The sequence below is a fragment of the Bufo gargarizans genome, chromosome 2, assembly GCF_014858855.1.
Source record: "Bufo gargarizans isolate SCDJY-AF-19 chromosome 2, ASM1485885v1, whole genome shotgun sequence".
Lineage (NCBI taxonomy): Eukaryota > Metazoa > Chordata > Amphibia > Anura > Bufonidae > Bufo > Bufo gargarizans.
The window spans coordinates 112393767-112411190 of NC_058081.1; the positions used below are offsets into that span (position 1 = coordinate 112393767).

Genomic DNA, 17424 nt, shown 5'->3' on the forward strand with positions numbered 1-17424 from the left:
TGGGCCATTGTCCTGCTGGAGGATAAGCCTCCATTACAGTCTCAAATATCTGGTAGACTGAAATTGGTTTTCCCCAAGAATTGTCCTGTATTTACTATGAATCAATCTTTCTTATAATCCCGAAGAGTGATAGGAAATGTTAGGATTGCACCAATCATATCATTTCCCATCATGGCCAAAAAATTCAGTTTTAGTCCCATGTGTTTGACACAAGCTGTTTGGTGAACTCCAGACATGTTTTGTTGTTTTTCTTGAAGCAATGGCTTTTTCTGGCCACTCTTCTATACAACCCCCACTCTGTGGAGTGTATGACTTACAATGCATTCGGAAAGTTTTCAGCCCCTTTCACTTTTTTCACATTTTGTTATGTTCTAAAATAAAAACAAATCCCCCCCCCCCCCCCCCATCATTCTGCACTTAAAGAGGACCTTTTGCCACAAAATGCAATGCATTCTGAAAGCAGCATTTTATAGGGCAGGAGAAGCCAAGCAGATTGATATGCCCTATATTTATGGGGGTAAAATTAAGTAAAACCTGTAATTTATACATTTATTTCTTTGCATTTTCTCCATGTTATCAGTACAGAAGGGAGGTGTTAGCACTTGTACCAATAGCTATTAACAGGAAGTGGAAAAAGCAAATATATAAATGTATAAATGACAGGTTAACTTAATTGTACCCACAAAATGACAAAGTGAAAATAGAATCGAAATCTTTGTTAATTTATTTAAAAGGAAAAAGTATTTAGACCCCTTACTCAGGACTTAGTTGAAGCACCTTTGGCAGCGATTACAGCCTCCAGTCTTCTTGGGTATGATGCTTTAAGGTTTGCACACCTATATTTACGACTTTTCTGCCATTCTTCTCTGCTGATCCTCTCAAGCTCTGTCAGGTTGGATGGAGAACATCGCTGGAAAGCCATTTTCAGGTCTCTCCAAAGGTGTTTGATTGGGTTCAAGTCAGGGCTCTGGCTGGGCCTCTTAAAGACATTTACAGAGTTGTCCCTAAGCCACCCCTTTGCTGTCTTGGCTTTGCGCTTAGGGTCATTGTATTGTTGGAAGCTGAACCTTCGACCCAGTCTGAGGTCCAGAGCACTCTGGATCAGGTTTTCATTAAGAATATCTCTGTACTTTGCTCCATTCAGCTTTCCTTCATCCCTGACTAGTCCCTGTCCTAGCTGCTGAAAAACACCCCCGCGGCATGATGCTGCTACCACCATGCTTAACTGTAGGGATAGTATTGAACAGGTGATGAGCAATGCCTGGTTTCCTCCAAACGTGATGTTTGGATTTGAGGCCAAAAAGTTAAATCTTGGTTTCATCTACCGTAACTCCAGGTGTACTTTCATCAGTTTTTTACTGTAGAGAGGCTTCTTTCTGGTCACTCTGCCATGAAGCCCAGACTTGTATAGTGTTGCAGTGATGGTTGCCATATTCTTTCTCTTTGTTATAATAGATTTAATAGTGTGCCGGGATTTCAATACTTGTGATACTTTTTTATAACCCAACCCTGATCTATACTTCTCCACAGCTTTGTGACTTCTGAAGCTAATTGGTTGGCCCAGACAGTATTCAGGGGTTTCATAGCAAAGGGGGTCAATCAGATGTACTCACAACTTTTTGGGTTTTATTTATTTTATATAAAAGGGATTTTTTTTCCTTCCACTGTAACAATTTGCACTGTTTTGTCATCTCCATTATATAAATTAAAATCCATTTCCAGGTTGTAATGCAACAAAACAGGAAAAACAACAAGGAAGTGGGGTAAATGCTTTCACTTGGCACTGTATAACAAAATTATTTAGAGGATATTCAGTGTTTATATTTAAGTTTGTATGGGGCGTGTGACACTAAGAAGCTTGAGGTGAATATCCACCCTTTTAAATACCATTGTTATGGTGGTTTGAGCTCTGCTTTAAACATATACATAAAATGATTAAACTCTGAATGCAGGCAGCCATCGTTAGAGGGAAGCTTGAAGGGGCTGCAAATAGCTAGGGTATGCAATCACTGCATGATTGGTGAGGGTTTGACCTCTGGGACCCCCAATGATCCGGAGAATAAAGGGAATGCAGGGGGCTTCCAACAACAGCTTATAACTGTTTTTCCCCTGCCTCGGTGGTTCTGGCTGTGGTTCCCTGCACAGCTGGGTGGCTGGGAGCCCATCAACAGCGAAATATTAGAAGGGGATGCAGCGCTAAACCAGAGCTGAGTCCCCTTCATTCTTAGGTGTGTGGGGGTCGCAAAGGATGGATCGGCATCACTCATAAACTGATGACACATCCCAATGATTTGCCATCACTTTTTGAGATAGGATTATCACTTTTAGAGTTTACTGACATTATTTGTATTGTGAACTTGGTTCTAAAACTGTATGTGATATATCTTCTATCTCCAACTGGTGGTGGCTGCAAGCAACTCTATGTCTATACAGGCGATTTGGGGCTATACTATTAAGATATACTCAGACATGTGTGGGTACTTGGATCTAAAACAAAATTGAACATTCACTTAAAATTGAGACCCAGCTCAATATTTTAAAGGTTATTGTAGGTTTTTGATGAATATAGAAAAAAAAATCCTCATCATAAGATCACATCCCATGCAGAAATGTGTGCAGGCACCAGCAACAGGCCTTGCATAGACCCCTCTGTCTGCAGTAGCCAAAGAAAACGAAATGTTTGCTAACAAACAAATCAGGGATGTAGAAAGTAACTTGATGCTTGTAGCCATTTCAGCTCTTGGATGCTGAGCAGGAGCACATGGGCTATAGGTAGCAGGAGGGAATTTGGCAGAAAAAGTGATGGAAAAACTGTAAAATGAGAAAAGAGAATGTGGGAATTTGTGATACTGTTCTAGGGAGCAAAGAGCAGAAACAGGAGATTATATTAAAATAAGCGCATGTGCACAGAGACCAGGGCCCTGCAAGGTGCCCAGAACTTAATTGTCACTTTACACCATGGTAAATATTTCCTGCAGCAAACAGGTCAACAATTAGGCTAGGGCTACATGACGACATGCACATTTTTTTTAATGATAGTCTATGACTGCGACATGCTGCGACTGCGATGCAACAGTCGCAGAAAAATCCATCTTGAATGGATTTTTTGCTACGGTCGTGTCGCAGTTACACCATAGACTATCATTATAGAAATTGTAGCCCGACATTGGTGCAACAAAATGTCACACGACACATGTCGTCGTGTAGCCCTAGCCATAAAACAAGAGAAATAAGAGCCCTGCTCGCAAGAGCTTACACTCTATGAGGAGATGGGGGTGACACATAAGGTAACAAGGATATTTTGTACAATGGTCCAGCCATCTTAACACAATAGAGGAGTAGATATAAATCTGCATGAGCTGTTACCAGTTGATATTTGTAGTGCCTCTGAGTGCATGGGGTGTGCTGGATACTAGTGTTGAGCAAAATGAAGCATTCGATGTGGAATTCTTCCAAATTTAGGAAAACTTCGATACACAACAAATCCGAATTTCTTTGCGCTTCGTGGTAACAAATACGTTTTTCCAAAAATGGCAGCTACATGTGTTACAAAGTGAAAATAAGCCCGGGAACGCAAGATCACCCATAATGCCATGCAGCTAGCCAATCCGCAGACCTATAATACCCTCATCCCGCGCAGTCTCCGCCATTGTCCTATGAGCTGAACATAGGGAGAGACGTGGTAAGCGGTCATGGGCTAGGGACAGTGCTGCTGAAAATTATTAATAGAAGAATATTGGAGAGGAAGAGTGCAGGGAGACGTATGCTGCGTCATGCTTACTTATTTATTCCTACATTTACTTATTCCTACATCAGCCGTAAATGTAATTAATTACCAATAAGATGGAAGCCTTTATCATTCCTGTGCCAGTGCCAACCAATACCATTCAGTCTGCACCCTTAGGGGGGGGGGGGGGGGGGCAGGTCTTAATGATGACCATCCTCATCTTTTGCTGGCTTTACTTCTTCCAAATCATCTTTTAAAGTCTCCATGTCCTAGAAAACTCAGCAAGATACCGAGAGAGGAGGAGCTGGATAATCCTGATGACATATTCTCATTGATATTAGATGATGTGGAAAATGAGGAAAAGCAGTTGGCAGAAGAAGGGATCCCACCTGTAGGGCAGGAGAGCGCTGGGGTTGGAGAAGTGGGTATGCCAGAGCTGATCAATATTCAGTGTTTAATGTCAAATAACCTGCAGGAGATAGCAGGTAAAAACAGCAATAATTTTAATATTTTTCCCCCATCTAACCAGCCAAACCCCATACCAGCAACAGCCCCTGTTTAAAGGTGCATCAAAGTTGCTGCACGACCATTAACAATGAAGAAAGACTATACAGTGTGGTCTTCATTATTAAATGAAAGGCAGCTGCCTTTCACCTCAGCATCGCCGCAACCCGCCCGCAGCACATCCAGTCCGTGTGGCTGTACTCTAAGTGGTCTGGATATACCTGATTTATAGCTATTCATGACTAATTAATGGTTAAATAATCAATTTTTTTTTGCTAACTAGTGGATACTGATGGAACAGGTACAGAAGAATGATTCTGAAGTGGGGGGGGGGGTGAATGGAGGAGAGTTAGATCAGTAGGCTTAACTAAAAAGATATGTTTTTAGGGAGCGCCTAAAACTGTGGATCTTATGAATTAACCTAATTGCTTGGGGTAGGGCATTCCAGAGAACTGGTGCAGCTCGAGAGAAGTCTTGGAGTTGGGAGTGAGAGATTCAGATTATGGAGGATGCTAGTCGTAACTGATTAGCTGAACAGAGGGCACAGGTAGGATGGTAGACATAAATGATGGAAGAGTTGTAGGGGGTGCAGCACTGTGGAGAGCATTGTGGATGAGAATGAGGTCTTTAAATAGATACCGTACATGGAATATGCTCAGCTCTGACAGTTTACAGGGGCAAGTTTAACATACCTTATGTACCTTGTGCTTAACTCTTTCAGCTCTGAGAGACTCTATTAAGAAGTCCATTAACAGCGACTGGAAAATTGAGCTGCCTGGTGAGTTTCAAATTGCAGGGACCACCATCCGTTATGTACGCCGGGGACTCTGGGAGAAGATGTCTGCCAAGGGACCTACAAAAATTCCTTTGCATCTGATGGTAATATATTTACCCTTCTTTGTATACAAGACACTCATTGAGTATTTTAAGCCTGTACGATGGTCTAGGCTGAAACATGAATATGTTTTTTGATTTCTTGCAGCTAAAAAAGCATCTTATTTTGTGGTTTTAGCCTGTGCGTTTACATTTGGCTGTGTAGTGGGGATCTTTTATGCTTACCGCTGGATTGGTTATTACAGTTGACACTGAAATTATAGCTCTTAATAGGCCCATGATTATTAAGCTAAATGTTCTAGAATCCTGGCTCAATTTACATCAAATATTTTTATTCAACACTTTTTGTACTTTACCTGACTGGGCGGTTGCAATAGCATGCGCTAACATTGGGCCAAAATTTTGGCCAAAATTGGGCCAAGAAATTGGCTCTGCAAAGCTGTACAAAAATGTACAGTATAGCAGGGTGTGTGCTGTTTGTGGCAGCTATAATGCAAGTTAAGGCCCCTTTACACTGCCCTATATTCGGGCAGATTATTGCTAACGATTGTTCGTATATACGTTCGTTAGTAATAATTGGCCCATTTAAAGTTGCTGCCGATTACCCAATGCATGAGCAACATGGCCATTCATTGGATAATAGATCGTCGGAGCAGTCACCTAAATTATTGTTTGTGGACAGCAGATCATGCCGTCTAAAGAGCTATTTGCTGCTGGCAAACAATGATTCTGTATGGGGACTATCGTGTGCTCCAGCAGTGTAAAGGGACCTTTAATATCATAGACTTATACAGTCACCAGTAAGTGATGGAATACCGCTCCTCCACCAAAAACTAAAGGTTGAGAATAGAGATCGGCGAATTTCATAATTTGAAATTCGTTTGCGATTCGTTTACTGGTAAAAGCAAAATTGCATTATGGATTCTGTTACCACGGACCATAACGCAACTCTATGATGGAATACATAACGTAATGCCTTTAGAGGCATTCCGTTATTCATTCCGTCATAATAGAAGTCTATGGGCTGCATAACGGATCCGTCCAGGAAATTCGCTCATCTCTAGTTGAGAACCTTATCTGTGTTATATAGTGTTATTATCTTAAATACACACTTAGAACAATTAAGTTGGTAGACGTTCCTATAATACTTAGAAAATCACAGCCTGATGAACGTTTAAAAATAAAAAACAAAGCCTTTATTAAAGTCTGTTTAAAAAGAGGGTGGGGGAAACCCATATGTCACAATCTGTGACCATCAGGCAACTAATCTTAGGAATGTATACAGAGAGGGGAACAAATACCTCTGCACATTAGAAAGACTAGGCTAGGACCCGACTTGCTAGCTGGAAATTGCTATAAATATGCAGGCCGGGGTAAGGGACACTGAAGTCAGTGTGAATGGATGCACTGTGTGTGTGTAACCGGTGATCCTGTAAGATGTATATACACGGATAAGGTTGTGCCAACTGGTACAAGTATCCTGAAATGCTCAATACACTTGATCACACTGCCTCTATCAAATAGAAGTCTCAATGGACTTACAACCACTAGGTGTAGTGCAGATTCCAGATCAGTATATATGTATGGCTGATGGTAAATACCTAGGTCACAACCCTATATCCGCAGCCAGTATTGGCTATATACGATCACTCAGAGCCAATATGATTTAACTCCATTCACACACCTAAAGCCAGTATGTTTTGGCTCATCCATTCATCATATGCATACTCCAAGGCTGACTAAAGGGTTAATTGCATCTAGTGCAGTCCTGCCTTGTCATGGTCTTACCTTCGTTTGACATGTGCTGGCGGCCATCTTGGTTTCTGGGTTTCTTGTAGCCTCCCACCCTGCGGCTTCTCCTTCCCACTGGGAGGAGCTGGATGCCTAGCTCATATATATAGAAGGTCTGTGGCTTCAGTTCCTTGCTTGGTCCTCCTGTGTTCACATGCTTCTAAGACTGCTGCTGCTTCTGGTTCCTGATCCTGGCCTAGTCTGACTACCCCGTTGGTTCCTGATCCTGGCTTCGTCTGACTACCCCGTTGGTTCCTGATCCTGGCTTCGTCTGACTACCCCGTTGGTTCCTGATCCTGGCTTCGTCTGACCACCCTCCTGGTTCCTGACCTCTGTCTACGCAAGACCCTGCTTCGGTTTAGCCATCCGTTTGGACTTTTGCTACGGCTTGATTTCCAATAAAGCCTTCTTATTTCCACTCATCTCTGTTGTACGTCTGGTTCATGGTTCCATGACATGCCTAAAGAGCTGTGTCCTGATACAATGCAGTAGCTCTACGCGTTTCCACGTGACCTGTAATTATCACGCATCTTCAGGAGCTTATTTTTGCTACTAATGTCAAGACAGTACAAGCCGCACTGTGGTGTGCTATGGCTATTGGCGCTGTAATGGCCACGCGCGGCCGATAGAACGCCGAGTTCATATGGCCGAGGCCCCGCCCATCAGGAGGAGTGTACCGGTAACATCTCCAATCAGAAATAGGGGCGGGCTCTCTGGCTCCGCCCTCTGACCGGCCGATGCCGAAAATGATTATTACACCTCCTGACATAGATTGCGTTTCTCGCAGTAACAGGGGGAATGAAAATCGCGGCCCATGTATTGTCATTGGATCCAGAGCAAGTCTGCAAAACGGGGTGCCCTCAGGATTCATAAACCAAAAAAGCAAGTACCGCTCCCATCCATGTCATATGACAACAATAGGGAGGGTTAAACTAGTACACTGATAGACTCAGAAAAGTATCACTAACAATCGCAGCTCAGGTGTGATATGTAAAATATACACCCAGCATGTATAGGTGCAAATCAACATAGCCCCTGATGTACTAAAATGGAGAGACGGAACAAGATGCAATTACATCATATTATAAGGCAGCATATAGATATGTGTACACCTCCAAAATCAGACGTACAGCTCTAATATAGGTAACATATATCATCCCGTGTGTATTGGGGCTACTGTATTAGATGAAGCTGGCAAAAGATATGGACTCATTAAGCCCTAGTGGTTGAACTGTCTGCAACTTATATGTCCACATCGCTTCTTTTCGTAATAGGGGTATGTCAATATCACCTCCACAGATTGACATCTTCACTTGTTCAATCCCCTGTACTTTTAACACATCAGGGTCACCGTCATGCATTTCACATACATGACGTGCCACTGATGTGTCCCGTTTATTGCGGATGTCTGCGTCTCAATTCACGTCTTGTTTTGCCGACGTATTGTGACCCACATTGGCAACTGATTAAATATACAACACCCACAGAAGTACACCTGATGAACGACCGTATCTTGTACCTCTTGCCTGTTGTATGGCTGATAAAAAATTCACCTCTCAGGATATTCCTGCAGATGATACATGAGCCACAGGGAAAGGTACCCTTGAGGGTATTTTTTAACCAGGTCTCAGGTTTAGGTTGTGTATATAAACTCTTCACCAAGTGGTCACGTAGATTTGAACTACGTCGGTACGTGATTGAGGGAAAATCCGGAATAAGCTCCCCAATATCTGGGTCAGATTGCAAAATAGACCAATGATTTTGCAAAATGTCCCGAACATTTTTGTGAGCCTTGTCAAAAGTTGCGACAATTCTGGGCGTAGAGTCCACGGTGCTTCTTGGTTTTGGAACCAACAGCTGGGTACGATCTGTACTCATGGAGTGATGGAACGCTTGTTTCAAAGTATATTGTGGGTATCCCCGATTAATAAATCGGCCTCTAAGGTCAGATGCAGCAGCTCTGAAGTCACCTAGGCCTGAACAGTTCCTCCTGGCCCTGAGGTACTGTCCCTTCGGGATACCTCTTTTCAGGGCCAGGGGATGACCACTCTGCCAGTGTAGAAGATTGTTAGTCAACGTTTTTTTCCTAAACAAATTTGTGGTTATCTTTCTGTCAGTACCAATGGTGATCATCAAATCCAGGAACGCTATCTGTTGCTCTTGTACCTCAGATGTAAAAAATAACCCCATCTGATTCACATTTAGTGCTGCCACAAATGTCGCAAATTGTGTGCTGCTCCATCTCGTCACCAAACACAACTTCCTTCTCCCACCAGCCCAGGTACAAGTTGGCAAACGTCGGGGCACAGGGACTGCCCATCGCGACGCCCCTGAGCTGGGGGGTTGTAGCAACATTCTACAGTCTGCCTAAACTGCATAAACCAGGATTAGTACTAAAGGGCAGGCCCATTGTCTCGGGCATAGGTGGCCTTACTGCCAATGTAAGCACGTATTTGGACACAATTCTTCGTCTATTCGTGACGTCGTTGCCATCCTATGCCCGAGACACGATGGATGTGCTACAACGTCTGGATGGTATACAGTGTGAGGAAGGTGTCCTCCTCACTAGTTTGGATGTTGAGGCCTTGTACAGCTCTATACCCCATGATTTTGGGTGTAGAGCTGTCGAGGCCTTCATCCAACAGAGAGGTGAACAATGTCGCCGGCATAACATCTTCCTGCTACAGCTGCTGGATTTTGTCCTCACCCACAACGTTTTCATCTTCGACCAACACTTTTACCACCAGCTCAGGGGCGTCGCGATGGGCAGTCCCTGTGCCCCGACGTTTGCCAACTTGTACCTGGGCTGGTGGGAGAAGGAAGTTGTGTTTGGTGACGAGATGGAGCAGCACACAATTTGCGACATTTGTGGCAGCACTAAATGTGAATCAGATGGGGTTATTTTTTACATCTGAGGTACAAGAGCAACAGATAGCGTTCCTGGATTTGATGATCACCATTCTGACAGAAAGATCACCGTACTGACAGAAAGATAACCACAAATTTGTTTAGGAAAAAAACGTCGACTAACAATCTTCTACACTGGCAGAGTGGTCATCCCCTGGCCCTGAAAAGAGGTATCCCGAAGGGACAGTACCTCAGGGCCAGGAGGAACTGTTCAGGCCTAGGTGACTTCAGAGCTGCTGCATCTGACCTTAGAGGCCGATTTATTAATCGGGGATACCCACAATATACTTTGAAACAAGCGTTCCATCACTCCATGAGTACAGATCGTACCCAGCTGTTGGTTCCAAAACCAAGAAGCACCGTGGACTCTACGCCCAGAATTGTCGCAACTTTTGACAAGGCTCACAAAAATGTTCGGGACATTTTGCAAAATCATTGGTCTATTTTGCAATCTGACCCAGATATTGGGGAGCTTATTCCGGATTTTCCCTCAATCACGTACCGACGTAGTTCAAATCTACGTGACCACTTGGTGAAGAGTTTATATACACAACCTAAACCTGAGACCTGGTTAAAAAATACCCTCAAGGGTACCTTTCCCTGTGGCTCATGTATCATCTGCAGGAATATCCTGAGAGGTGAATTTTTTATCAGCCATACAACAGGCAAGAGGTACAAGATACGGTCGTTCATCAGGTGTACTTCTGTGGGTGTTGTATATTTAATCAGTTGCCAATGTGGGTCACAATACGTCGGCAAAACAAGACGTGAATTGAGACGCAGACTCGGTGAGCATATGTCTGACATCCGCAATAAACGGGACACATCAGTGGCACGTCATGTATGTGAAATGCATGACGGTGACCCTGATGTGTTAAAAGTACAGGGGATTGAACAAGTGAAGATGTCAATCCGTGGAGGTGATATTGACATACCCCTATTACGAAAAGAAGCGATGTGGACATATAAGTTGCAGACAGTTCAACCACTAGGGCTTAATGAGTCCATATCTTTTGCCAGCTTCATCTAATACAGTAGCCCCAATACACACGGGATGATATATGTTACCTATATTAGAGCTGTACGTCTGATATTGGAGGTGTACACATATCGATATGCTGCCTTATAATATGATGTAATTGCATCTTGTTTCGTCTCTCCATTTTAGTACGTCAGGGGCTATGTTGATGTGCACCTATATATGCTGGGTGTATATCTTACATATCATACCTGAGCTGCGATTGTTAGTGATACTTTTCTGAGTCTATCAGTGTACTAGTTTAACCCTCCCTATTGTTGTCATATGACATGGATGGGAGCGGTACTTGCTTTTTTGGTTTATGAATCCTGAGGGCACCCCGTTTTGCGGACTTGCTCTGGATCCAATGACAATACATGGGCCGCGATTTTCATTCCCCCTGTTACTGCGAGAAACGCAATCTATGTCAGGAGGTGTAATAATCATTTTCGGCATCGGCCGGTCAGAGGGCGGAGCCAGAGAGCCCGCCCCTATTTCTGATTGGAGATGTTACCGGTACACTCCTCCTGATGGGCGGGGCCTCGGCCATATGAACTCGGCGTTCTATCGGCCGCGCGTGGCCATTACAGCGCCAATAGCCATAGCACACCACAGTGCGGCTTGTACTGTCTTGACATTAGTAGCAAAAATAAGCTCCTGAAGATGCGTGATAATTACAGGTCACGTGGAAACGCGTAGAGCTACTGCATTGTATCAGGACACAGCTCTTTAGGCAGGACTGCACTAGATGCAATTAACCCTTTAGTCAGCCTTGGAGTATGCATATGATGAATGGATGAGCCAAAACATACTGGCTTTAGGTGTGTGAATGGAGTTAAATCATATTGGCTCTGAGTGATCGTATATAGCCAATACTGGCTGCGGATATAGGGTTGTGACCTAGGTATTTACCATCAGCCATACATATACAGGTCCTTCTAAAAAAATTAGCATATTGTGATAAAGTTCATTCTTTTCTGTAATGTACTGATAAACATTAGACTTTCATATATTTTAGATTCATTACACACCAACTGAAGTAGTTCAAGCCTTTTATTGTTTTAATATTGATGATTTTGGCATACAGCTCATGAAAACACAAAATTCCTATCTAAAAAAATTAGCATATTTCATCCGACCAATAAAAGAAAAGTGTTTTTAATACAAAAAAAGTCAACCTTCAAATAATTATGTTCAGTTATGCACTCAATACTTGGTCAGGAATCCTTTTGCAGAAATGACTGCTTCAATGCGGCGTGGCATGGAGGCAATCAGCCTGTGGCACTGCTGAGGTGTTATGGAGGCCCAGGATGCTGCGATAGCGGCCTTAAGCTCATCCAGAGTGTTGGGTCTTGCGTCTCTCAACTTTCTCTTCCCAATATCCCACAGATTCTCTATGGGGTTCAGGTCAGGAGAGTTGGCAGGCCAATTGAGCACAGTAATACCATGGTCAGTAAACCATTTACCAGTGGTTTTGGCACTGTGAGCAGGTGCCAAGTCATGCTGAAAAATGAAATCTTCATCTCCATAAAGCTTTTCAGCAGATGGAAGCATGAAGTGCTCCAAAATCTCCTGATAGCTAGCTGCATTGACCCTGCCCTTGATAAAACACAGTGGACCAACACCAGCAGCTGACATGGCACCCCAGACCATCACTGACTGTGGGTACTTGACACTGGACTTCAGGCATTTTGGCATTTCCCTCTCCCCAGTCTTCCTCCAGACTCTGGCACCTTGATTTCCGAATGACATGCAACAGTCCAGTGCTGCTTCTCTGTAGCCCAGGTCAGGAGCTTCTGCTGCTGTTTCTGGTTCAAAAGTGGCTTGACCTGGTGAACGCGGCTCCTGTAGCCCATTTCCTGCACACGCCTGTACACGGTGGCTCTGGATGTTTCTACTCCAGACTCAGTCCACTGCTTCCGCAGGTCCCCCAAGGTCTGGAATCGGTCCTTCTCCACAATCTTCCTCAGGGTCCGGTCACCTCTTCTCGTTGTGCAGCGTTTTCTGCCACACTTTTTCCTTCCCACAGACTTCCCACTGAGGTGCCTTGATACAGCACTCTGGGAACAGCCTATTCGTTCAGAAATTTCTTTGTGTCTTACCCTCTTGCTTGAGGGTGTCAATGATGGCCTTCTGGACAGCAGTCAGGTCGGCAGTCTTACCCATGATTGCGGTTTTGAGTAATGAACCAGGCTGGGAGTTTTTAAAAGCCTCAGGAATCTTTTGCAGGTGTTTAGAGTTAATTAGTTGATTCAGATGATTAGGTTAATAGCTCGTTTAGAGAACCTTTTCATGATATGCTAATTTTTTTAGATAGGAATTTTGTGTTTTCATGAGCTGTATGCCAAAATCATCAACATTAAAACAATAAAAGGCTTGAAATACTTCAGTTGGTGTGTAATGAATCTAAAATATATGAAAGTCTAATGTTTATCAGTACATTACAGAAAATAATGAACTTTATGACAATATGCTAATTTTTTTAGAAGGACCTGTATACTGATCTGGAATCTGCACTACACCTAGTGGTTGTAAGTCCATTGAGACTTCTATTTGATAGAGGCAGTGTGATCAAGTGTATTGAGCATTTCAGGATACTTGTACCAGTTGGCACAACCTTATCCGTGTATATACATCTTACAGGATCACCGGTTACACACACACAGTGCATCCATTCACACTGACTTCAGTGTCCCTTACCCCGGCCTGCATATTTATAGCAATTTCCAGCTAGCAAGTCGGGTCCTAGCCTAGTCTTTCTAATGTGCAGAGGTATTTGTTCCCCTCTCTGTATACATTCCTAAGATTAGTTGCCTGATGGTCACAGATTGTGACATATGGGTTTCCCCCACCCTCTTTTTAAACAGACTTTAATAAAAGTGTTATTATCTTGCCTTACGTAGACCTGTTAATACAGGCAACCTGTCATTTTGATCAAACAGTTTGATCTGCTGGCAGCATGTTATATAGCAGGATGAGATGAGCAGATCGATATGTATACTTTGTGGGGAAAAAACTTGTATTTCAGTTGTTTAAATTCTTTTTATTTGGTTAGGAGTTCAGTGGGCAGTCCTATCAGTGATTGACAGCCTTCCCTTGGTGCTGTGCAAGCAGATAACTGCCAGTCAGTAAGTAGGACAACCCACTGGACTCCTAAGCATAAAAGATAAAAAAGTCACGCTTTTCCTCACTTTCCCCCACTTGGACAAGCTGCAGCAAGTGTCACAAAACATAGGGTGGCCAATGTTCTCACCTTTACGATTTGTCATCCCATGATACACAGGAACTTCATAAAGACTCCCACGAGAGTAATACAAACCGGATTCCCAAAAAGTTGGGACACTAAACAAATTGTGAATAAAAACGGAATGCAATGATGTGGAGATGGCAAATGTCAATATTTTATTTGTAATAGAACGTAGATGACAGATCAAACGTTTAATCTGAGTAAATGTATCATTTTAAAGGAAAAATACGTTGATTCAAATTTTCATGGTGTCAACAAATCCCAAAAAAGTTGGGACAAGTAGCAATAAGGCTGGAAAAAGTAAATTTGAGCATAACGAAGAGCTGGAAGACCAATTAACACTAATTAGGTCAATTGGCACCATGATTGGGTATAAAAAAAGCTTCTCAGAGTGGCAGTGTCTCTCAGAAGCCAAGATGGGTAGAGGATCACCAATTCCCACAATGTTGCGCAGAAAGATAGTGGAGCAATATCAGAAAGGCGTTACCCAGCGAAAAATTGCAAAGACTTTGCATCTATCATCATCAACTGTGCATAACATCATCCAAAGATTCTGAGAATCTGGAACAATCTCTGTGCGTAAGGGTCAAGGCCGTAAAACCATACTGGATGCCCGTGATCTCCAGGCCCTTAAACGACACTGCACCACAAACAGGAATGCTACTGTAAAGGAAATCACAGAATGGGCTCAGGAATACTTCCAGAAACCACTGTCAGTGAACACAATCCACCGTGCCATCCGCCGTTGCCAGCTGAAACTCTACAGTGCAAAGAAGAAGCCATTTCTACAAGCTCAGGCGTTTTCACTGGGCCAGGGATCATTTAAAATGGAGTGTGGCAAAATGGAAGACTGTTCTGTGGTCAGACGAGTCACGATTCGAAGTTCTTTTTGGAAATCTGGGACGCCATGTCATCCGGACCAAAGAGGACAAGGACAACCCAAGTTGTTATCAACGCTCAGTTCAGAAGCCTGCATCTCTGATGGTATGGGGTTGCATGAGTGCGTGTGGCATGGGCAGCTTGCATGTCTGGAAAGGCACCATCAATGCAGAAAAATATATTCAGGTTCTTGAACAACATATGCTCCCATCCAGACGTCATCTCTTTCAGGGAAGACCCTGCATTTTTCAACAAGATAATGCCAGACCACATTCTGCATCAATCACAACATCATGGCTGCGTAGGAGAAGGATCCGAGTACTGAAATGGCCAGTCTGCAGTCCAGATCTTTCACCTATAGAGAACATTTGGCGCATCATAAAGAGGAAGGTGCAACAAAGAAGGCCCAAGACGATTGAACAGTTAGAGGCCTGTATTAGACAAGAATGGGAGAGCATTCCTTTCTAAACTTGAGAAACTGGTCTCCTCGGTCCCCAGACGTCTGTTGAGTGTTGTAAGAAGAAGAGGAGATGCCACACAGTGGTGAAAATGGCCTTGTCCCAACTTTTTGGGGATTTGTTGACACCATGAAATTCTGATTCAACATATTTTTCCCTTAAAATGGTACATTTTCTCAGTTTAAACTTTTGTTCCGTGATTTATGTTCTATTCTGAATAAAATATTAGAAGTTGGCACCTCCACATCATTGCATTCAGTTTTTATTCACGATTTGTATAGTGTCCCAACTTTTTGGGAATCCGTTTGTACTGTAGCAGCATAATGTAGTTCAGGGAATTCTGTAGAATAGCCAGGGGTGTGCACAGCAAAACTTATCGTATTTTTCGCTCCATAAGACACACTGAACCATAAGAAACACCTAAGATATAGAGAAGGAAAATAAAAAAAAATGCCATCAGACCTCAGATCAGAATCCCATCAGACCCCGAATCTCTATCAGACCTCAGATCTGACGCCCATTCCTTCTTAGACCTCAGATCAGGCCCCAATTCCCCCTCAGACCTCAGATCACACCCCCAAGCTCCATCAAAACTCTGTAACAGACCCCATTCCTTCTTAGCCCTCAGATCAGACCACCACCAGACCCCCATTCCTCATCAGACCCCCATCAAACCTCCAAGCTCCATCAGACCTCAGAACAGACCCCCATCAAACCTCTGCATCAGACTCCCATCATACCCCCATTCCTCCTCAGATCAGACCCCTAAGGTCCATCAGACCTAAAATAAATAAATTAACTAACCTCTCCTGCTTCGGACCGCACTGACACTCATCGCTCCCTGGTCTTCTTCTGGCCTGCACTGCACTGTGAACTGAAGTCGCACAGCGTCAGGTCATAATTCGTGCCTATGTGCACTACGTCCTAATGTCCTGTATGCAGTCAGGACATGGCAGTGCGGCACCAGGAAGAAGACCAGGGAGCAGTAAGTACAGCCAGAGCAGGACTTCAATTAACTCTTCTGGCGTCTTCTGCATACTAATAACTATAATGGAAGCGGTCATTTTCATTTGCACCATAAGGCGCACTGTCATTCCCAACCGAGTGCGTATTATAGTCCGAAAACTACAGTGGTCTCTCTCCCAATGACAAATATTTTTTTTTTTAAGTGGAGGCAATTTTTAAGATAAGTTGTTTTCTGCTTCACCCCACTTTACCCAACAATAAAATAAACTTTATAAATATGGCGCACATTCTGAACACTATATTTGTCAATGTATTTACACCAGAAAACTGGCATTACCACACTGATAAATCTCCCCAATACAGCTTAACCAGTATATTATAAAACTATTCTATAGGACCCAACCCTTATCGGCTGGGACTCCTATCTTTGCTAGGAATATTACCACCCACTGCACAGCAACTGGAGAGGTTACCGCTCTGAATCTGAACCAATACACTGCTTTACACAGTAGAGTGCAATACTTTTTAAATCTGATAAATCTTTTATTGGTTTTGTACAAAATAAACATTTATCATGTTACAAGATTTCTTGCATCCTGTAGTATATTCAACATAGTGCAAAAAGGATGATTGTACAAAGCAAAACATTCAACATACGAGATTGTTGGTATATAAATCCCCATAACACCCATCCCCGCCCTCCCCCTGTGAGACCTTTAATATGGTTAAATAACCCGGCACACATGGTTAATATCTATTCAGTATATCAGCAGACCACTATATCACCATTGCACTATAAAGCTCAGCACGTAGAGACAAGATACTTTCAATCAACCTCACTCAAGAGTGAAATACTAAATATAACCGGGGTCCATCAAAAGGACTGCACAGCATCTATTGAACTTAATGGTTGAATATGATTTAACAACAGTGTATACGTTACAGATACAGAAGGACAATATAATTACATAAAAACTAAACTCACATCCCTAAAAGATGTGGTTCAGGTATTCGTGCCAGTGGAGCTCGGCATTCAGATCTCGTAGTCCCCACTCTCACAAAACTGTTCTTGGGCAAAAACACTCTATATTTC

The 17424-nt window shown here is 43.1% G+C and overlaps 1 protein-coding gene across 1 annotated transcript in view; it reads left to right on the forward strand.

Annotated features, from left to right (window-relative positions):
* The window catches only part of ADAMTS17 (ADAM metallopeptidase with thrombospondin type 1 motif 17), a 278350-nt gene that overhangs the window by 209325 nt on the left and 51601 nt on the right, over nt 1-17424 (forward strand). The window contains exon 17 of the mRNA XM_044283189.1: nt 4953-5110. Within this exon, the coding sequence (XP_044139124.1) occupies nt 4953-5110 (158 nt within the window). The remainder of the gene's footprint in view (nt 1-4952; nt 5111-17424) is intronic.